This window comes from Babylonia areolata, chromosome 20 (genome assembly GCF_041734735.1).
Source record: "Babylonia areolata isolate BAREFJ2019XMU chromosome 20, ASM4173473v1, whole genome shotgun sequence".
NCBI lineage: Eukaryota > Metazoa > Mollusca > Gastropoda > Neogastropoda > Buccinidae > Babylonia > Babylonia areolata.
The window spans coordinates 43,809,988-43,831,123 of NC_134895.1; the positions used below are offsets into that span (position 1 = coordinate 43,809,988).

At 42.2% G+C, this 21,136-nt stretch overlaps 2 protein-coding genes across 3 annotated transcripts in view; one reads left to right on the forward strand and one right to left on the reverse strand.

The window, feature by feature from the left end:
* LOC143294531 (uncharacterized) overlaps positions 1–5,677 on the forward strand; it is a 23,795-nt gene extending 18,118 nt beyond the window's left edge. The window contains exons 9-10 of one of the 2 annotated variants that reach the window (XR_013056910.1): positions 396–1,268; positions 1,431–5,677. Coding sequence is in view for 1 of the 2 variants with exons in the window: in XM_076605896.1 (XP_076462011.1) it covers positions 396–521 (126 nt within the window). In the remaining variant the exon portion in view is untranslated. Of the gene's footprint in view, positions 1–395 lie in introns of both variants that reach the window. The other variant, XM_076605896.1, reaches the window with a different exon arrangement.
* Positions 3,212–21,092, reverse strand: LOC143294532 (uncharacterized). The gene is made up of 6 exons (XM_076605897.1): positions 20,913–21,092; positions 19,762–19,942; positions 14,813–15,037; positions 12,319–12,403; positions 11,561–11,671; positions 3,212–8,863 (listed from the first exon to the last, which is right to left on the reverse strand). Exons 1-6 carry the CDS (start codon positions 21,003–21,005, stop codon positions 8,782–8,784), a joined length of 777 nt encoding a protein of 258 aa, XP_076462012.1. The 5' UTR covers positions 21,006–21,092; the 3' UTR covers positions 3,212–8,781.
* Between the last annotated feature and the right edge of the window lie 44 nt (positions 21,093–21,136).

Below are 21,136 nucleotides of genomic sequence, written 5' to 3' on the forward strand. Positions count from 1 at the left end.
GTGATGTCAAAAAAATAAACCAAACACAAAAAGCCCATGTGAGCGAGCAAACAATCCATTTTTCCTTTGAAACAGTTAATGTTATTTTCGCTAGCAATATACTAAAGTTTTACTGAAAAGAGATGGATTACAGATTATAGAATGCTTTATTATCTCAACAAGAGAAATTCATTTGTGGTGTAAAACACATAAACAACACACGGAAATCATAGTCATTCAACATGTGTACATAAAAGACATAAAATGGACGGATTGCGTAGGAAGAAGGAACATGTAAACCATTGATGAAGATGCTGGAGGAAGCAATTACATGTGTGCTGTGTGTATGCATGTGTGCGTGTGTGTGTGCGTGTGTGTGTGTGTGTGTGTGTGTGTGTGTGTGGTTCGGCGAGCAGACGGTGTACTGGGTGTTCAAACACATGCAGAACGGAGACAAGAAGCGACAGCTGGGGCAGCTCCTTGATGGCAAGAAGTACAAAGTCAGCTACATGAAGTACGACTGGTCTGTCAACTCCAAGTGAAGCTGGATCCTTCAAAGCTTCCTACAAGTCTTCGCCATACATTCGGTTTCCTTTCAGAGTAGTATAAGGTGTGCTTCGGGATTTATGTGGCATTCAATATGAAAAGGAATGTGTGTTGTACTTGACTCGTTTGTGATACATGGTTTGGAGGTGTGTGAGTTGGTTTTTTGTGAGTTTTTTTTTTTTTTTTTTTTGGCTTGTTTTTTTTGTTTGTTTTGTTTTGTTTTTGGTATGTGTGTGTGTTGTTTGTGATTTTGATCTCTGGATTGGCATCTGAAAAATGTGTTGTCTGTATCATAGTTGTTATGTAGGGACTTCCATCTTTGATGGACCGTTGTAATCGACAGCATTTATTTTTGTGTGTATGCGTAGATTTATATATATATATGTGTGTATATATACATTTTTTTTTTTTTTTTTTTTTTTTACATTCTCCACCGCCTTACTGGTAATATGCAAATTGGCTCAGAAAAGATCTTGCCATTCTGTTAAATCTCCTGCTGGGCCCTGGATCATCATGGAGACATTTTGGTTTTGTATTTGTTTTTGTAACCCCTGGCTGAACTTTGGTGAAATGAGATTAGTGTGGCGTGAGTTTGAAAAGCAGTTGTTGTTGTTTTTTGTGAACTTATCTATGGTGTCATTGATTTTGCTGATGAAAGAATGACACAATCCCAGAGGTAAAAAGTGCAAGTACAAAGTGGTGACTGACATCCTGACCTGTAAGCTCTGTCCTATCTAATTGAGGTGACAGTCCTTCACTGACATCCTGACCTGTAAGCTCTGTCTTATCTCAGTGAGGTGACAGCCATCCACTGACATCCTGACCTGTAAGCTCTGTCCTATCTCAGTGAGGTGACAGCCCTTCGCTGACATCCTGACCTGTAAGCTCTGTCTTATCTCAGTGAGGTGACAGCCCTTCACTGACATCCTGACCTGTAAGCTCTGTCTTAGTGAGGTGACAGCCCTTCACTGACATCCTGACCTGTAAGCTCTGTCTGATCTCAGTGAGGTGACAGCCCTTCGCTGACATCCTGACCTGTAAGCTCTGTCTTATCTCAGTAAGGTGACAGCCCTTCACTGACATCCTGACCTGTAAGCTCTGTCTGATCTCATTGAGGTGACAACCCTTCACTGACATCCTGACCTGTAAGCTCTGTCTTATCTCAGTGAGGTGACAGCCCTTCACTGACATCCTGACCTGTAAGTTCTGTCCTATCTCAGTGAAGTGACAGCCCTTCACTGACATCCTGACCTGTAAGCTCTGTCCTGTCTCAGTGAGGTGACCGCCCTTCACTGACATCCTGACCTGTAAGCTCTGTCCTATCTCTGTGAGGTGACAGCCCTTCACTGACATCCTGACCTGTAAGCTCTGTCCTATCTCTGTGAGGTGACAGCCCTTCACTGACATCCAGACCTGTAAGCTCTGTCCTTTCTCAGTGAAGTGACTGTCCTTCACTGACATCCTGACCTGTAAGCTCTGTCCTATCTCATTGAGGTGACAGCCCTTCACTGACATCCTGACCTGTAAGCTCTGTCCTATCTCAGTGAGGTGACCGCCCTTCACTGACATCCTGACCTGTAAGCTCTGTCCTATCTCAGTGAGGTGACCGCCCTTCACTGACATCCTGACCTGTAAGCTCTGTCCTTTCTCTGTGAGGTGACAGCCCTTCACTGACATCCTGACCTGTAAGCTCTGTCCTATCTCTGTGAGGTGACAGCCCTTCACTGACATCCTGACCTGTAAGCTCTGTCTTATCTCAGTGAGGTGACAGCCCTTCACTGACATCCTGACCTGTAAGCTGTGTCCTATCTCATTGAGGTGACAGCCCTTCACTGACATCCTGACCTGTAAGCTCTGTCCTATCTCAGTGAGGTGACCGCCCTTCACTGACATCCTGACCTGTAAGCTCTGTCCTTTCTCTGTGAGGTGACAGCCCTTCACTGACATCCTGACCTGTAAGCTCTGTCCTATCTCTGTGAGGTGACAGCCCTTCACTGACATCCTGACCTGTAAGCTCTGTCCTATCTCTGTGAGGTGACCGCCCTTCACTGACATCCTGACCTGTAAGCTGTGTCCTATCTCATTGAGGTGACAGCCCTTCACTGACATCCTGACCTGTAAGCTCTGTCCTATCTCAGTGAGGTGACCACCCTTCACTGACATCCTGACCTGTAAGCTCTGTCCTGTCTCAGTGAGGTGACCGCCCTTCACTGACATCCTGACCTGTAAGCTCTGTCATGTCTCTGTGAGGTGACAGCCCTTCACTGACATCCTGACCTGTAAGTTCTGTCCTATCTCAGTGAAGTGACTGTCCTTCACTGACATCCTGACCTGTAAGCTCTGTCATGTCTCTGTGAGGTGACAGCCCTTCACTGACATCCTGACCTGTAAGCTCTGTCCTGTCTCTGTGAGGTGACAGCCCTTCACTGACATCCTGACCTGTAAGCTCTGTCATGTCTCTGTGAGGTGACAGCCCTTCACTGATGACCATACTCAGTGGCAGCAGTCAAGGGATTAAAGTTCCTTCAGAAAATCCCAGGCCTCTTTTGATGCCATTCATCAATACTTTTTGAGCATGGCAGTGTCTGTAGGATTTTCGTACGACGCAAAACCACTTTCCTCTTCTCATGTCTTCATGTTACATGTGTGTGTTATATAATTATGATGATGTACATATGAATGCATGTTGTTTTTTTATTTAATTTTTTTTTTTTATTGTTGAGGGTCACAAGACATGACCAGTGTGTTGGATCTCTGTTCAGGTCAAACATCTGCTTTTCTTATTGTATTTTTTTTAATGGAGATGTGGTGTTCCGTGTAGATAGGTTGTTTCAGATATCATTATACATTTATATGTTGCCATTTGTTTCAGATATTATTCAGCATTAAGATGTCACCAGTTGTTTCAGATATTATTCAACAATAAGGTGTTGCCATTCAAACAAAGATCATTACAGTGTGATCTGCCTTATGTCTTTGTTTTCTTTAGGTCATTTTGGAAAGAATCTGTGTGTTTCATTCCCTGTGTATTGTTTCAGTTCTTGCTCAGCTAAATCTGTGATAGCTTTCTTACATTTTTTTTCCATTGAGCAGCCATTTGGCTCAGCCGAAAGCATGCATGGATGAAGAAATGATTGATTTATTCCTTTGTATATGTTGAGAGAAATGATGTTCAGAAGCGAAAGAACCGATTGAAACGACACTGCGTGGTGTTAGGAAAATATAGTTTGTCATGTGCGGCATGAAAAAAAAAAATGAAAAAAAAAGATAGCTTATGTTGTTTTTCATTTATCCTGAAATATGTGCAAAGAGTGTGGATTAAAAAAACAACAACAAAAGTAGACATGTTTTGAGGTGTGGTACGTGAATATTTCTTGGAGACAATCCAGTTTGTCTGGGGTTTTCTGAAATCACCAAATCGTTTTTGTAGAGCAAACAGTTATGGTCGGATGAGGCAGGTTTTGTTATGGTTTGTGAAGCTGTTTTAGTGTGTGTATGAAGTGCTGTGGCAGAATCGGTCATGCCATGGGTTTCTGATGCAGTGTTCACCTGTGATCAGGATTGGAGGCCCCATTTTGGTAGGGTGTTGTGTCCTTGGGGGAAAAACACTTCACAGAAGGAAAGGATTTCAGAGCTGAGACATTGTAGAATTGTTCGTTTTGGAGACATTTTGGAATTATACATTTTGTGGACGTTGTAGATTTTTTTGATTTAAAAAATTTTTTTTTTTTAGATGATGTTCCAGAATAATTAATTTCAGAGACGTTAATTGTGGAATCATTTTCATCCAGAGACACTGGAATGATTGAGGCTAGACACTACAGTCAAATAACAACTTTTTTTTCTCTCTACCTCTTTTTCTTTTTGTCTGCTAGGTGTATCATCATTTGTGGATCACAAAAAATGTTATTTTAGATTTCTGTGAATACCCGTTGCTATGGAAACAAATCAAAATGGCCGCTAAACAATGTATCAAAGAAATCGGGTTTGTGGTCCATGTGGTGCATGCAAACATTTTTTGTTATGTGGACTTGATATACAATGACATTATCTTCATTTTCATGTGAGATTGTGTTGGTTCTTCAATTATTGTGTTTTTTATGAATTTTGTTAATTTTGGGCTTTGCGAAATCCTCAAATTTACAATGGGAAAAAAGATTGGAACCGCTATGAATTAAAACCCAGAGACTATTTTCATGCATACTCATGACAAAACTTTAACTCATGGTTGTAGGTTTACTCATCATTGAGTAAGTCCAAGGTTTGTTGTCAAGGCCAGAAACTTGACGACTTGCATCGAAATTGAGCAAAATAAACACTTCCGTGATTCATTAAGCAATCTTTATTGGCAGCTTTTTTTTCATTTTTTCATAGTTAAAGACATCTTTACAGTGGAAAAACGTATGCATATGATAGAAGAGATGTTCAAGAATCAAAATCCATCAAAAACCCAAATCATGAAAAATCATAATTTTGATCTCTTTTGCACTGCCACTGAGAGGGCAGGAGTGAGGGAAGGGGGTTGAAGAGACTGTTAGTGTCAGGGAAATATGAACAAGAAAGTAAAATAATAAGCGACAAAAAAAAAAAAATAATAATAATGAAAAAAAAATAAATAAAATAAAAAATTCTGTGGGTTCACTGGGTTTTGCCAGACAAGTGTTCATTTGTATACTTGATCAAATCATTTAATTTTTGTTTTGAATGCACAACTTGTCTTCTACCCCATGCCACACGGAAAATGCAATAATCTTTTCTTTTTTTTTTTTTTTTAACTTGTGTTGATGATTTGGATTTTGAAGCCTGAATGCAATGGTTGTGAAATATTGTCTGTGAACACCTGTATATCATACCTTTCGCCATCAGAGGTTTTAAAGAAATGTTTGTTTGAGTGATATTATATCATTTTGTGAACTGATATGCGGACAGATTCACATTTCATTTACAATGTAGAGATCTTGTGCCTTGAAAAAAAAGTGCGTTTCTTTTTTCTAAAAAATCTGCACAGAATCTTCTTATTCCTCATGTCAGCATTTTCGTTTGTAACATTTTGATCATTTATTTGATGTCTTTTTTAAAAAAATTTTCACGCATTTTGCTTGGAGGACAGGATGGTGGTTGTCGTTATTGATGAAGAGAAAGTTGACTTGCATTGGAAGATTGTTCTCCTTTTTGTTATTAGTGAGATGGGGTGTGTGTGTGTGTATGTGTGTGTGTGTGTGTTTATGTCTTTCTCTCTCTTGATCTCTCACACCCTCTTTCTCTCTCTCATAATATATATATATATGAGAGAGAGAGAGAGAGAGATGAGAGAGAGAGAGAGATCTTTGTTTTTAATCGCATGCTTATAGTGTGTTAGTTACCCAGTACTTGATTCTTCAAGTGTTAAAGAACCTTTTATTCATGTTGAATGAAGGTAACAACAGTAATTTGGACGATTATATAAAACAAGCAATATGTTGAAATGATAAACAAAATGGTGACAAAGAAAAGAAGTCATCTGTCTATGATGCAGATCATTATGCTAGGGTTCAGTGTTCATAATTTTATTACCCACCCACACACACTTTCGCGATTCAAACCACACACCTTGCACTCAAAACAGAAGCCGATGCTCTATGATCAGTTGGCTGTTGTGCCTGCCTATATGTAACCAAGCGCTCTGCTTGCTTCAAAAACGGCTTCACGCACAAGCTGCATAGCAGACGCTTTTTTCGCAACTAACTTGCCAGTCAACAACGACCCGCGCAGAATGTGTGGAATTCTTGTCTATCTTTTAATACAGTAAATCATCATTAGTTAGTTCTTTTGTACCGTTCCCCCCTTAGTATACTAGAACCACTCAGGTACACAGCTACATATAGAAAATTACTTGTTTACACTGTTTTGACTCGCTCGTGTTTATTTACAAACCAATTGAGTGTGTTATAACCTGGTGTTTGGTTGTCAAAATTTATGTCCATATGTGTGTATGTGTGCGAGTGTGTTTGTCCGAAGTTGACTTTAACAAATTCATTTTCTCTCCCTTTTGTTTCTTTCAAAGCTTATTAATATTCAGTACAAACCAATTTTAATGAATATTTTTTTAAATATCTTTTTTTTTTTTCTTTTTCTAGTGATTTCTTTACTGGTTAAAGCGTGTGTCACAAATGAGTCTTGAAGGCCTTGCCTCTCTTGTCTTTCTTTCAGATGAAAGTCAAAAACAAAAAAAAAGAAAAAAAAAGAAAGAACAAGCAACTTCTTCACAGATCTACATAAATTTACCTTAAAAAAAAAAAAGAAGAAGAAAAAAAGACATAGGCAGGCGCTCAGTATCAACAAGAGCTTTATGCTGAATTACTTCACTTGAGATGTAACCTTGAAGAAAGAAGAGTTGAGACTGAGAAGCAATGGACCCATGTTGTCATTAACCCATTGACTGCTGATGAAATGAAATGAAACAGGTGAAATGGAGCTCACAGGTCAGGATGTCAGTCACCACTCTTTATTATTATTCTTCTTATTATTTTTCATTTCTTCCTCCTTCCTGGTATTGCGTTTCTTTTTGTTCAGCAAAATCAATGACTTCATGGATAAGTGCATGACAAGTAGTAACTGACACACTTGAGCTCATTTCACCAAGAATGAGGAGTCAAGGGGTTAAACAAAAACAAAAAAAACACTGACATAATGGAAATATAACTTCTTCTTTAAAAAAAAAAAAAAATCACCTCAAAACAGTGGTAAAAGAGCACAACTGATACAGATAGAAATATATGTTATGACTGATTAATAAATCATGAACTCTCCTGATTCAGGAGTTGAGTCACGACCGATAAACCATGAACTCTCCAAAATCAGGAGTTGAGTCAAAACAGAAATCCTCCACACATATATATACTGATGTTAACATGAGTATTATTTACAAGTGGCAAATCAGTAAATGTCAGTATATAGACACACACACACACACACACACACACACACACACGCTCTCTCTCTCTCTCTCTCACACAGAGGCACGCACACACACATAAAATCAATTATATCACATTTGAACAATTGTGCCACGAAAGATGGGACCAGCCCTCTTTTCCTATTCATGACAGTCATTATACTTTCCCTTTACTACCATCCCCTAAACCAAAACAGAAGAGAAAAAAAAATCAGCAACTATTCTTTCTTTCAAGCGCATTCAGTCTGATTTATACTAAGAGATATGTGCAAGGCAAATGCCACTCACTGTGATTGTTATGATTATAATCATGATGATGAAGATGACATACACACACACACACACACACACACATATATATATGGGCTTCAATCTTGCCATGTGTATGCTTTGCAGACTGTACAGCTCTTGCCAGTGTTGGGTTAGGGACCCCTTTTAACTTCATGGTGCAAAATGTTAAAAGTCCCACGATGTAGCAAAGATATCAAAGATAGGAACTGTACAGGACCAGGGAGATGCTGAGAGTCTGGCATCACACCAGAGTCATCAGGAAAGAGAGACGTGAAGAGTCTGGCATCACACCGGAGTCAGCAGCGGAGAGAGACATTAAGAGTCTGGCATCACACCAGAGTCATCAGGAAAGAGAGATGTGAAGAGTCTGGCATCACACCGGAGTCATCAGGGGAGAGAGACATTAAGAGTCTGGCATCACACCAGAGTCAGCAGCGGAGAGAGACGTGAAGAGTCTGGCATCACACCAGAGTCATCAGGAAAGAGAGACGTGAAGAGTCTGGCATCACACCAGAGTCATCAGGAAAGAGAGACGTGAAGAGTCTGGCATCACACCAGAGTCAGCAGCGGAGAGAGACGTGAAGAGTATGGCATCACACCAGAGTCATCAGGAAAGAGAGACATTAAGAGTCTGGCATCACACCAGAGTCATCAGGAAAGAGAGATGTGAAGAGTCTGGCATCACACCGGAGTCATCAGGGGAGAGAGACATTAAGAGTCTGGCATCACACCAGAGTCATCAGGAAAGAGAGACGTGAAGAGTCTGGCATCACACCAGAGTCATCAGGAAAGAGAGACATCAAGAGTCTGGCATCACACCAGAGTCATCAGGAAAGAGAGATGTGAAGAGTCTGGCATCACACCAGAATCATCAGGGGAGAGAGACATGAAGAGTCTGACATCACACCAGTCATCAGGAAAGAGAGATGTAAAGAGTCTGGCATCACACCAGAATCATCAGCGGAGAGAGACGTGAAGAGTCTGGCATCACACCAGAGTCATCAGGGGAGAGAGACGCGAAGAGTCTGGCATCACACCAGAGTCAGCAGCAGGTCCAGAATGGCAGGGTCCCTTTCTTCCTGCGGCCGCAGGTCTCCCAACACGTCCTCATTCCTGCAAAAACAGCGTCCTTTGAATGTCACTCTTGTATATGAAATACAGAAATTATTACCTTCATTCTAACTGTAATAGCTCTTCTGCTTAACTGATCATCCCCAGATTACAATCAGTATGCTCTTTTTTTTTTTTTTATTATTATCCATTTTACTGCATTGCTATAATAAAACAACAAAGGCATACTGCAATGCAAGTGTTCCATGCTTTAATTTTGCATTCCACTTCTTTAAACTTCAGAAGTTTATGTCAGAATCACATGTCAATGACTATCTGAAGCTTGGTAGCTACTGGCTGAGTGGTTGTTATAAAATTAGGAATTTTTTTTTTGGAATAAAGCACCCCTTCCCATTGACACTGCCAGGCTGGGAAGGCTGCACAGGCAAAAGACTTTTCAGGGCTGAAAGAGTTACAGAAACAAAGTTGTGGATGAGAATTACACATAAAAGACTTACAAAGTACTATAATCAGACCAGACTAAAAGTATAAAACAACAACCAAACAACTGGTACAGAGTTGTTTTTTTATCACATGACACTCACACATGATCTAAGTAATGTTGCGATCTGAGGTGAAGACATGAACACAACAAGGTCAGTGAAGAGAATTACAGATAAGATATACACAAAACAGCATAGCAAAACCAGGGGAAAGTTTCAGTTTCAGTTACTCATGAAGGCACCACTGCATCTGGACAAATCCATATTTTATGCTACACCACATAAGCTAGGCAGACGCCAAACCAGCAGCAAACCCAATGCACTTTGTCAGGCCTTGGGTGCATACGTATCTTCTTCTTCTTCTGCGTTCACTCGTATGCACACGAGTGGGCTTTTACATGTATGACTGTTTTTTACCCCGCCATGTAGGCAGCCATACTCCGTTTTCGGGGGTGTGCATGCTGGGTATGTTCTTGCTTCCATAACCCACCGAACGCTGACATAGATCACAGGATCTTTAACGTGCGTATTTGATCTTCTGCTTGCATATACACATGAAGGGGGTTCAGGCACTAGCAGGTCTGCACATATGTTGACCTGGGAGATCGTAAAAATCTCCACCCTTTACCCACCAGGCGCCGTCACCGTGATTCGAACCCGGGACCCTCAGATTGAAAGTCCAACGCTTTCACCACTCAGCTACTGCGCCGGTCAGCATACGTATCTATTTTTGTACCTATCAGGAGTGGATTTCTTGTGCAGAATTGTGCCAAAGGACAACCTTTTTGTTGCCGTGGGTTCATTTTCAGTTTGCAAATTGCATGCTGCACACAGGACCTTGATTTATCATCTCATCCAAATGACTAGGCACTCAGTTTGATTTTCCATTCAAACCTGGGAGAAAGGACGAGAGTGGGATTTGAAACCAGGCCCTCACAGACACTGTTTTGACTGATAAGCATCTTAAAGCCTGAACCGGACTATAAATGGCGGGCGATTTGAATCAAGCCAGTTTCTCACCAGAGTCTGACACTGTGACGTCGGTGAAGGTTTATTCAAAATAAAAGCCTAATAAAGCTACGGTTTGGCTTCATTTATGGCAGAGAGCGAGATTTGCCTAGCAGCTTCCAATCTAGACCTGAATTGACTTTGGAAAGTACAAAATGTGTCAGCTACACGTAATACAAAATTTGAATGCAGAGAAAAGGGGCGGAGCTAGAGCCGTTTGTGTTTGCGCTAGACGTGTCTGTCAGATAAAAATAGCACCAGCACGTGGTACTGTCCGGTGAGAATTGGAAAGCATGCAGACAGCCCCTCGACGTTGGCAACCGTAAACGACCACATTGTGTGGCAGGAGTACACGGATATCTTTCTCCGCTAACAGTGAGTCGGTCTTTGTTTTGCTTTCACCTCCCACATGTTTACATTTCTACCGGACACGTGCTCGCGCTTTTTATAGATAAACTCCGCCCCTTTCCCTTTTATGGATAGTCTCTAGTGCGCATGCGCAACCGAAACCTTGCTCTCGGGAGTTAAGACTTTAACCATTCTGCTACCTTTGTCCACAATGATGAAAAGTATAAGCCAACAACTATACAGACAACTGTTGAGACGTGTGATTTAATGAAGAAGATGACGGGTGCAATAGCTGAGTGGTTTAAGTGTTGGACTTTAATCTGAGGGTCCCGGGTCCAAATCTTGGTAAGGGCACCTGGTGGGTAAAGCATGGAGATTTTTACGATCTCCCATATCAACATATGTGCAGACCTGCTTGTGCCTGAACCCCCTACATCTGTATATGCAAGCAAAAGATCAAATACACACGTTAACTCTTTCCATACGAACGGCGAAAGAGGCGACGTTAACAGCGTTTCACCCCAGTTACCATCATCAAAATATTGCAAGCGGAAGGCTCTTATACTGAAGACGTGAATGTTGACAAAGAATACCACAATTCTGACGACGGAAGCTAAAGGTTGGGTCATTCAGACACCCACTGGACATCCGAGGGGTCTGTGTAGAGGAGAAGAGAGGGCTGGCCGTACTGAGTGAGTTAAAGATCCTGTAATCCATGTCAGCGTTTGGTGGGTTATGGAAGCAAGAACATACCCAGCATGCACAACCCCCAAAACAGAGTATGGCTGTTTACATGGCGGGGTTAAAATGGTCATACACGTAAAAGTCCACCTGTGTAAATATGAGTGAATGTGGGAATTTCAGCCCATGAACAAAGAAGAAGAAGAATGATGAAAGTTACCTGAGGACCGTATCACTGTGAGTGATGAGGATGCTGGATGCTGCCTTCAGCAGTTTCACGGCTAGCCGTGCCTTCACTGAGGACACTCGCTCATCTGACTTCACCTTCAGTCTGTTCAATCACAGGAGAAAAAAAAAACAAAAAAAAACCCAACAAAACATCATGAGAGACAGTTGAGTTTAATGACTTACTGGCCTTCATCCTTAAGTTTTTGTGTGTTTTTTTTTTTCCAAATGTACATCATATTTTAGTTGAAACTGCACAGTAAATGGAGAAATGTCATCCATATAATAGTTGTTGTTAGTTGTAGTTGATAACATAATGTCAACAGTACTAATTTTTTGTAGATATGTCAAATACATATCATCCTCTTGCCCCCCCTCCCTCCCCCCCCCTCCCCATCTTCAGTGTTGACGATCTTCAGCAGTCCATTGCTAATGTATGACTTTTTCAACTCCTTGTTAAATAGTCCAGTTGGTTCATTGTTATAGTTGTTAGTTTTTCATTAGAAATATGTTATATTGTTATGTTTTTTGTTGTTTGTTTTTTAACAAAACTTAAATCAATCATTTTCACACACACACACACACACTTTCACTTACTCGCAGGCGTACACAGTAATCCCCCCCCCCCCCCCACCCCCCCATCCCCACTCCTCCCACTCGATTTTTTTCCTACCCTCGTCTAATATCACTTACAGTGAAAAGATGTTAAACTAAAGAACGAACGAACACACACACACACACACACACACACACCGTATCTGTGATCTGTCAGGTGTAGACTCCAAATCCTCCAGTGAACGATTCTCCTCCCAGTCACTGTCTGCAGTTTCCACAGGAGCTGGAAAAAAAAAGAAAAGAAAAAAAAAATCCTGAAATAACAATAACTGTCATCCATAAAAAAAATAAAAATAATAAAAAAATAAAAAGAATATCAACAAAATACTCCTGGTAACATGACAATTTACTAAACTCAGCATGGGTGTTAAGATTTCATTGATGTCTTCTTGGAACAAAGAAAGATATCTCATCTCATCTCTCACCTGAGACTGAAACAAAACCTGCTTGATTAACTCATTGAGTACTGTACCTGAGCACTGCTCTGGCATCAAAATTTGTCCCATTAAAACGTTTTCCATGTTTCTACATAAGCATTAACTGCAAAGAAAGGGAACTAATAGTACTTCCTGAATGTGTGTGCCGTGGAAGCTGCGATACGTAGACTAGAAATGAGTGTGTGGAGGAGGGGGGTAGAGGAGGTGCAGGGTAATGTGTGTGTGTGTGTGTGTGTGTGTGTGTGTGTGTGTGTGTGTGTGTGTTAGAGCTCATGTACGTTTATATGTATTTGACTGTGCTTTCATATCTGTGAAACTGCATGTTTGGTGCATATCTGTTATGCATGTGTGGGTGTTTGTGTGAATGTGTGTCTTCATGTTTTACATTTATTTGCTTATTTATCACCACTGTTGTCTTATTTATTTATTTATTTATTTATTATTATCTTATTATTATTATTATTATTATTATTTTATTATTATTATTATTATTATCATTACTACTACCTTTTTTATATTATAATTATTATTTATTTATTCATTTATTTATCTATTTATTTATGTAAGCTTATCTATTATTTATTCACCTTTTTTTTTCTCTCAAGGCCTGACTAAGCGCGTTGGGTTACGCTGCTGGTCAGGCATCTGCTTGGCAGATGTGGTGTAGTGTATATGGATTTGTCCAAACGCAGTGACGCCTCCTTGAGCTACTGAAACTGAAAACTGAATGTGTCCACAATAGTACTTCCAGGATGTGTCCACATGTAGAGGAAAAAACCAGTATATTTTCTGCTCAGTAAAAAGGTGTAAAATATCTAGTGGGAGAAATGTGTAACCTTTGCTGTAGAAGGCTGTAAAACATCTCGCAGGGAAATGTGTAACCTTTGCTGTAAAGAGGCTGTAAAACATCTCGCAGGGAAATGTGTAACCTTTGCTGTAAAAGGGTATGAAACATCTCAGGGGGAAATATCTAACCTTTGCTGTAAAAAGGCGTAAAATATCTCGTGGGGGAAATGTGTAACCTTTGCTGTTAAAGGCTGTAAAACATCTTGCAGGAAAATGTGTAACCTTTGTTGTAAAAAGCTATAAAAACATCTCACAGGGAAATATGTAACCTTTGCTCTAAAACGGCTGTGAAACATCTCACAGGGAAACATGCAACCTTTGCAGTAAAAAGGCTGTAAAACATCTCACAGGGAAATGTGTAACCTTTGCTGCAACAGGCTGTAAAACATCTTACAGAGAAATGTGTAACTTTTGCTGTAACAGGGTGTAAAACATCTCACACTGTCACAGGGAAATGTGTAACCTCTGCTGTAAAAAGGCTGTAAAAATATGTCATAGGGAAATGTGTAACCTTTGCTGTAAAAGTCTGTAAAATATCTCATGGGGAAATGTGTAACCTTTACTGTAAAAATCTGTAAAACACCTCACATGGAAATGTGTAACCTTTGCTGTAAAACATCTCAAAGGGAAATGTGTAACCTTTGCTGGAAAACAAAAAAAAAACAAAACCCAGTAAAACATCTCACAGGGAAATGTGCAACCTTTGTTGTAAAAGACTGTAAAACATCTCGCGGGGAAATGTGTAACCTTTACTTGTGAAGCTGACATTCTACCAAGTCAAATGCAAACAAGAACAAAAAGATCTGCTATAAAAAGCAAACGCTCTTGTGTGAATTCCACAGAATGACGGTGACAACAGCTAGTTGTTCAAGCCTGTCAACTGGACACAGTGCCAGCCACACAAGAAATGTATGTCATCCCTTGATGTGTATTTCACGGAAACAGTTTCAAGGAGGTGTCAAAGCATGCTGACTGTTCCATTATTCTACACGACATCTACAAAAAAACCAAACAAAAACAACAACAACAACAAAAAAAAAAAAAAAAAAAAAACACACGTAAAAAAAGGAACAAACAAGAAAGACATACAAAATGTTTCATCACCAATAAAATAGTTGAAGAGGAAATATAACACAATACAATACAACACAATACAATGCAATATAATGCTATACAATACATCTTTATTCATCCAACTAGAAATTAATTGCTATACAATGCATCTTTATTCATCCAACTAGAAATTAACTGTGCATCAATACAGACAATTGTATCTTTGCTATTGTGTCACTGAAAACAACAACAACAAAATGAATAAACACACACGAAAACAACCCAACAAAATATACTTGATCCAGTGATTTTGACACTGTAGAGAAGATCGTTGGGGCCACATCGATTAGGCCATGCGAAGTCCTCCCCTTTCTGCATGGTCAGTGTGGGCTTGACCCTCAAGCTGTCCTGAGCGTTCCAGCCCTGACCGTACACATAGAACAGCTTCTTTCCTTGAGCCCTGGCCGGCCCACTTGTCACATAGTAAAACTTGAACGGCTCCTCTTTGCTTTTATCTGCGTCTGAAATCAGACAAAATATACAGCTGATCTTTCAGTTTCAGTTTCAAGGCGGTGTCAGAGTGTGTTGACTGATCTTTATATTGAAAATCACTGTAAAACTAAAAAACACACACACAAAAAACAAAACAACAACAACAACAACAAAAAACAAAAACAAAACAAAACAAAACAAAAAAAACCCCCCCAAAATTAAAAGGACTGAAGATGCTTGACTTTCACATAAACACAACACATGCTGATCAGCTCTTGAGAGTGTGTGAAGAAAATAAGTTGATTAAATAACGTGACTGATTGTTTTCCACACTGAACCAGTTTGAATTAATCAACCCCTTGACTGCTGTTGACGAGTCAAGTATATGCTCATCAGTTTAGAGCTGTCACCTAGCTTACAGGTCAGGTTGTCAGTCACCACTCTGTATTTGATGATGATGATGATGATGATATTGGATACTTATATAGTGCCTATCCTTGGTCGGAGACCAAGTTCTAAGCGGTTTACAAATATTTGCACAACAAGCTGCCTACCTGGGTAGAGCTGACTGACAGCTACCACTGGGTGCTCATCATTCCATCAGATTTCAGGCATGCACACATACACCCTTGGGCAGACATGTAACATTTGATGTGTATGCCAGTTTTGTTTATTTACCCTGCCATTTTGGCAGCCATACTCCATTTCTGGGGGTGTGCATGCTGGGTATGTTCTTGTTTCCATAACCCAATGAACCCTGACATGCATCTGAAGCTGTCCAAGGATCGCTTCACCACAGTCATCAGCTGCTATGTCCCGATGATGACCAACCCTGATGACATCAAAGAAGCTTTCTACGAGGAGCTCAGCCGCACCATTTCAGCGGTAGACAGAAAGGACAGGCTGATCATCCTTGGGGATTTCAATGCCCATGTCGGCGTGGACTTCTCCTCGTGACCAAAAGTCCTAGGACAGCACAGCACTGGCAAGTGCAACTCCAACGGACTGCTTTTGCTCTCGCTCTGCGCGCAGCATGGACTGACCATTACCAACACCCTCTTCCAACAAGTGGACAAGTACAAGAACACATGGATGCACCCCTGCTCCAAGCAATGGCACATGCTGGACTATGTGATTGTCCAGCAGAGGGACAGAGGTGATGTTTCCATTACACGCTGCATGAGAGGAGCAGCCTGTTGGTCGGACCATCGCCTGGTACGCAGCAAGATGAACATCAGACTTGCACGCAAGCTCCAACCAGCCAGGCAGAAACCCCCTAGGAAGCTGAACATCCACTGCCTCCCTATCACCAAGGACATGCTGCAGCAGCAAATCCAAGTAGCTCTCCAAGAAATTCCTGTATCGACTGATGTAGAAGAGGTATGGAGCACCTTTAGAGATGCTGTGTACACAGCAGCAGCTGACACACTCAACTTTGTACACAGGAGCCACAAAGACTGGTTTGACGAGAACGACTCTGGAATCTCCTGAACACACTGCATATACAGCATCAGGATCACATTTCCGATAAAGACTGCCAGTTCTTGCAAACCAAGCAACTTGTACAGAAGAGGCTGCGAGAGATGAAGAACACCTGGTGGGAGAGAAAGTCCGAAGAGCTTCAGTCTGCTGCTGATGCTCATGACATGAAGACCTTCTATGATGGTCTCCGAGCTGTGTATGGGCCGAGAGTCACAGGATCAACCCCTGTCTGAGACCAGACCACCCTCCTGACAGACAAGAAAGACATCCTTGCCTGCTGGGCAGAGCACTTCAACACCCTCCTCAACAAGGACTCATCCGTATCAGACGAGGCAATTGCGGCCCTCCCACAGCTACCAGTCAGTGACTTGCTAGCTGCCCCTCCCACCAAGGTCGAGACCCAGAAGGCCCTGAAGCTGACAACGTCAGGAAAAGCACCAGGAGCGGATGGAATCCAGGCTGACATCTACAAGTATGGAGGCAAGGTGCTGACAGACAAGCTGACCGCTCTGTTCCAGTCTATCTGGGAGAGAGGGGAGGTCCCACAGATTTTCAGGGATGCTTCTATTGTCCACATTTACAAATAGAAGGGAGACAAAACATCCTGCAATAACCACTGTGGAATCTCTCTCCTCTGCATCGCCGGCAAGATCTTCGCCCGCATCATACTGAACAGACTGGTTGACCATGTCTCCAACACAGTCATCCCTGAAGCACAGTGCGGCTTCCGCTCAGGCAGGGGAACATGTGACATGGTGTTTGCTGTACGCCAGATGCAAGAGAAGTGCCATGAGCAGAACAAGGAGCTCCACATGGTCTTTGTAGACCTGACTAAGGCCTTCGACACAGTGAACCGCCGTGGTCTGTGGAAGATTCTCCTAAAATTCGGCTGCCCAGACAGACTAATCCAACTGATTGCGTCTTTCCACGATGGCATGCAGGCGAGAGTACAGGAAAATACTGACATGTTGGATCCGTTCCCTGTGGTAAATGGAGTGAAGCAGGGCTGCGTCCTGGCACCCACACTGTTCTCCATTCTCTTCTCTGCCATGCAGATTGATGCCTTCCAAGACTGTGACCGGGGCATCTACATTCAGTTTCGCACAGATGGCAAACTTTTCAATTTGCGGCGACTCCATGCCAGGTCCAGGGTGTTTGAGGCACTGTTGAGAGAATTCCTCTTCGCTGATGACTGCGCGCTTGCTGCACACACCCATGAGGACATGCAGTTCATTATGGACAGGTTCTCAACCTCCTGCAGGCGCTTTGGACTCACCATTAGCCTCAGCAAGACCGAGTCCATGTACCAACCAGCTAACTCACAGAACGCCAGTGCCTCCCCCCCACCTGCAATCAAGATCGATGACACAGAGATCAAGTCAGTCGACAAGTTTTGCTACCTGGGCAGCACCCTATGCAGCAACAGAACCCTTGATACAGAAGTGACACTGCGCATCGCCAAGGCCAGTTCCGCCTTTGGCAGACCCAACAACAGGCTGTGGAATGTCAAAGGCATCAGGCTCAGCACCAAGATGAAAACCTACAGAGCTGTTGTGCTGACCACCTTGTTGTACTGCTGTGAAACATGGACGACGTATCGCCATCACATTCAACAACTTGAGCAGTTTCACCAGAGATGCCTAAGAAAGATCCTCGGCATAAAGTGACAAGACAGGGTTTCCATCCTCCAGGTCCTAGACAGGAGCGGCCTGCCCAGCATCGAAAGCCTGCTGATCCAGTGCCAGCTACACTGGACAGGACACGTGTCTGCATGACAGACAGCAGGATCCCGAAGATGCTTTTGTATGGTCAGCTGAAGGAAGGCCACCGTGAATGTGGAAGACCCTGCAAGCGCTTCAAGGACACCTTGAAGAGAAACCTCAAAGCCTGTGACATAGACATTGCTTCCTGGGAAACTGATGCCCTTGACCGCTCTCGCTGGAGGATGCTGTGCTCTAGTGGCATAAAGACGTTTGAAAACAAGAGAACGCTGGTCATTAAGGAGAAGCATGAGCGAAGGAAGCAGGGCTCAACTTCTGGAGAAGTTTTCCCTTGCAACACCTGTGGGAAGTGCTGCGCATCCAGAATTGGCCTCTTCTCCCATATGAGGACACACACCGACAGATAAACCTGCCTGCCTACTCATCCGTCGGACCAACGGGAGACTCCATCACTCCATTTTTGGTGGTGTGCATGCTGGGTATGTTCTTGATTCCATAACCCAATGAACCCTGACATGGATTACAAGATCTTTAATGAGCGTATTTGCTCTTCTACCTCTATAACTGGGACACTGCTTTACTTTCATTCAGCAAAATCAATGACACAATTCAATATGTTGCAGCCAGATATGGATCCACACTGGGACTTCTTCTTCTTCTTCTGCGTTCACTCGTATGCACACAAGTGGGCTTTTATGTGTATGACCGTTTTTACCCTGCCATGTAGGCAGCCATACTCTATTTTCGGGGGTGTGCATGCTGGGTATGTTCTTGTTTCCATAACCCACCGAACGCTGACATGGATTACAGGATCTTTAATGTGCGTATTTGATCTTCTGCTTGCATATACACACAAAGGGGGTTCAGGCACTAGCAGGTCTGCACATATGTTGACCTGGGAGATCGTAAAAATCTCCACCCTTTACCCACCAGGCGCCGTCACCGTGATTCGAATCCAGGACCCTCAGATTGAAAGTCCAACGCTTTAACCATTCAGCTATTGCGCCCGTCCACACTGGGACATTTAATGACTCAAAATCAATGAGTGTACAATTGAAATGTACCCAAAAAGGCATTACTGTCCTTCAGATCATGCCACACTGATTTCACTCCATCAAGGGTCAGCGGTCAAGGGGTTAATGATTTCCATTCCTGTTGTGATTGTTTTTCTTTTGATATCTGTCAGTTTCATTACAACATGTGTGGTGTATGAATGGAAAACGCTTGTTTCAGTCAGTCACTGTTTTGAGATGATCTAATAATCAATGGACATGTATATATATTTCATGTAGATAATGTCTACCGTGTGTCCGTGTCTGAGAGACACTGTCAATGTCAATCAAAATGTGTACTTTGGTTGAAATTCTCTCTCTGTCTTTCTCTCTATCACTCATTCACTCACATTCTTACACACACACACACACACACACCACACGCACACACACACACACACACACACACACACACACACCACCCCCACCCCCCACTCTCCATCCAACCAACCATGAGACACAGAAACCAAAAACCCTCTGCTGGAATATTAAATTCACCTGTGCCAAAGTGATTGAGACGAGTGTGGTAGAAGTAATGTTTCTTGTGTTCCAGCTCTGTGCTCCCTTCGTGGGGAATCTCTCTGGCTGTTTTGCTGCCGCTCCCTTCATCCTGTCCCTCCCTGTAGCGCACAGACCCATGCTGCATGTCCACCAGCACTGGGGCGTCGATGCGATACCTCTGATGGTAACACACATGCATACACATACACACACACACCCAAAGCATGTGCATCAATTTCCAGAGAAAATGACAATGTTAAAGTTTACAACAGACACACAGACATACATACAGACACACACACATAGAATGTTAAAGTTTAACACACACACACACACACACACACACACACACACACACACACACAGACAACCAAACATCGGGTTATTACAAGACTCACTTTGTTTACAGAAATGAGTCAAAATGTTCTGTGTTAATTACACACCCATGTAATTAACAAAGAGGTACAAGACTGATATAGGTGTAAGGATATAAATAGCATTTATACCTGTTTGCATTGTGATAAATGACACTATAGGGAGTGCTGGACAATAAAAGGTCTTCAGAGAAGAAGCCCTCCTCAGTCAAGTGTTTCGGCCCTTAACTCCTTACACTTTATAAAGGGGCCGGGCCGCACCCCTGTCATGACCAGGAACATTCAATGAACAAACGTTGAGGGAGAAAGGGAGGTATGGGACAGGAAAAAAACAACCGAAGTCAATGCCTTCAAAACCCGCTTAGATAAACACTGGAGGGGCCTACCTGGCCTGTATAACCCAGCCTGTCAGACAACTGATCTGGTCTAGCCGCGCTCGCCACGCATGCTACTATTTCAGTAATAGTTCTTTAGGAACACGAACAGGCCTCGGGAGAGGCCTAAACCGTCGTCTAGTCAAGTCAAGTCAAGTCAAGATATAATCGCTAAAACAAAACAAGATAAAACAAAAACGACAGACTGACAACATTGAATGGATTCGCGAAAACCATTTGCTGAGACCCACAGCTGGGCTTTGACACACAACTGGCAGACCAGGCAGAATCTAGCGAACAATTCTTCTGTGCAGCGCGTCAATGACTCTTCACAGATTTAAGAAGAAGAAGAGGAACAAGAAGAAGTTAAAATACTTGGTAGAAAACATAAGAAACTTACGGATTTTTCTTTCTTGGAGAGCTCATGAGAATAAGCAACACGGGGATTCGCTGGGACACCGACAGTACCTTTGCTGGGTCCAGAACCCATCATCAATCGATTTTTTTACATAAATCGTGTTAGATGAAAACTGCCTGTACTTTGAGGCGTCGTAAATACCACGGGTAACAAGATGGCTACATCAGACTCAAAAACCAATGAAAACACGGGGAAGGGAGGGTACT

What these genes read in the sequence shown, in the direction of transcription:
- LOC143294532 (XM_076605897.1), bottom strand. Translation starts at nt 21,005, where the DNA reads ATGATGGGTTCTGGACCCAGCAAAGGTACTGTCGGTGTCCCAGCGAAT. An exon ending in TCTCCAAGAAAGAAAAATCC is followed by an intron (nt 19,943 to 20,912) that starts GTAAGTTTCTTA and finishes TGTTACCATCAG; the next exon opens with AGGTATCGCATCGACGCCCC. An exon ending in TCTCAATCACTTTGGCACAG is followed by an intron (nt 15,038 to 19,761) that starts GTGAATTTAATA and finishes GTCTGATTTCAG; the next exon opens with ACGCAGATAAAAGCAAAGAG.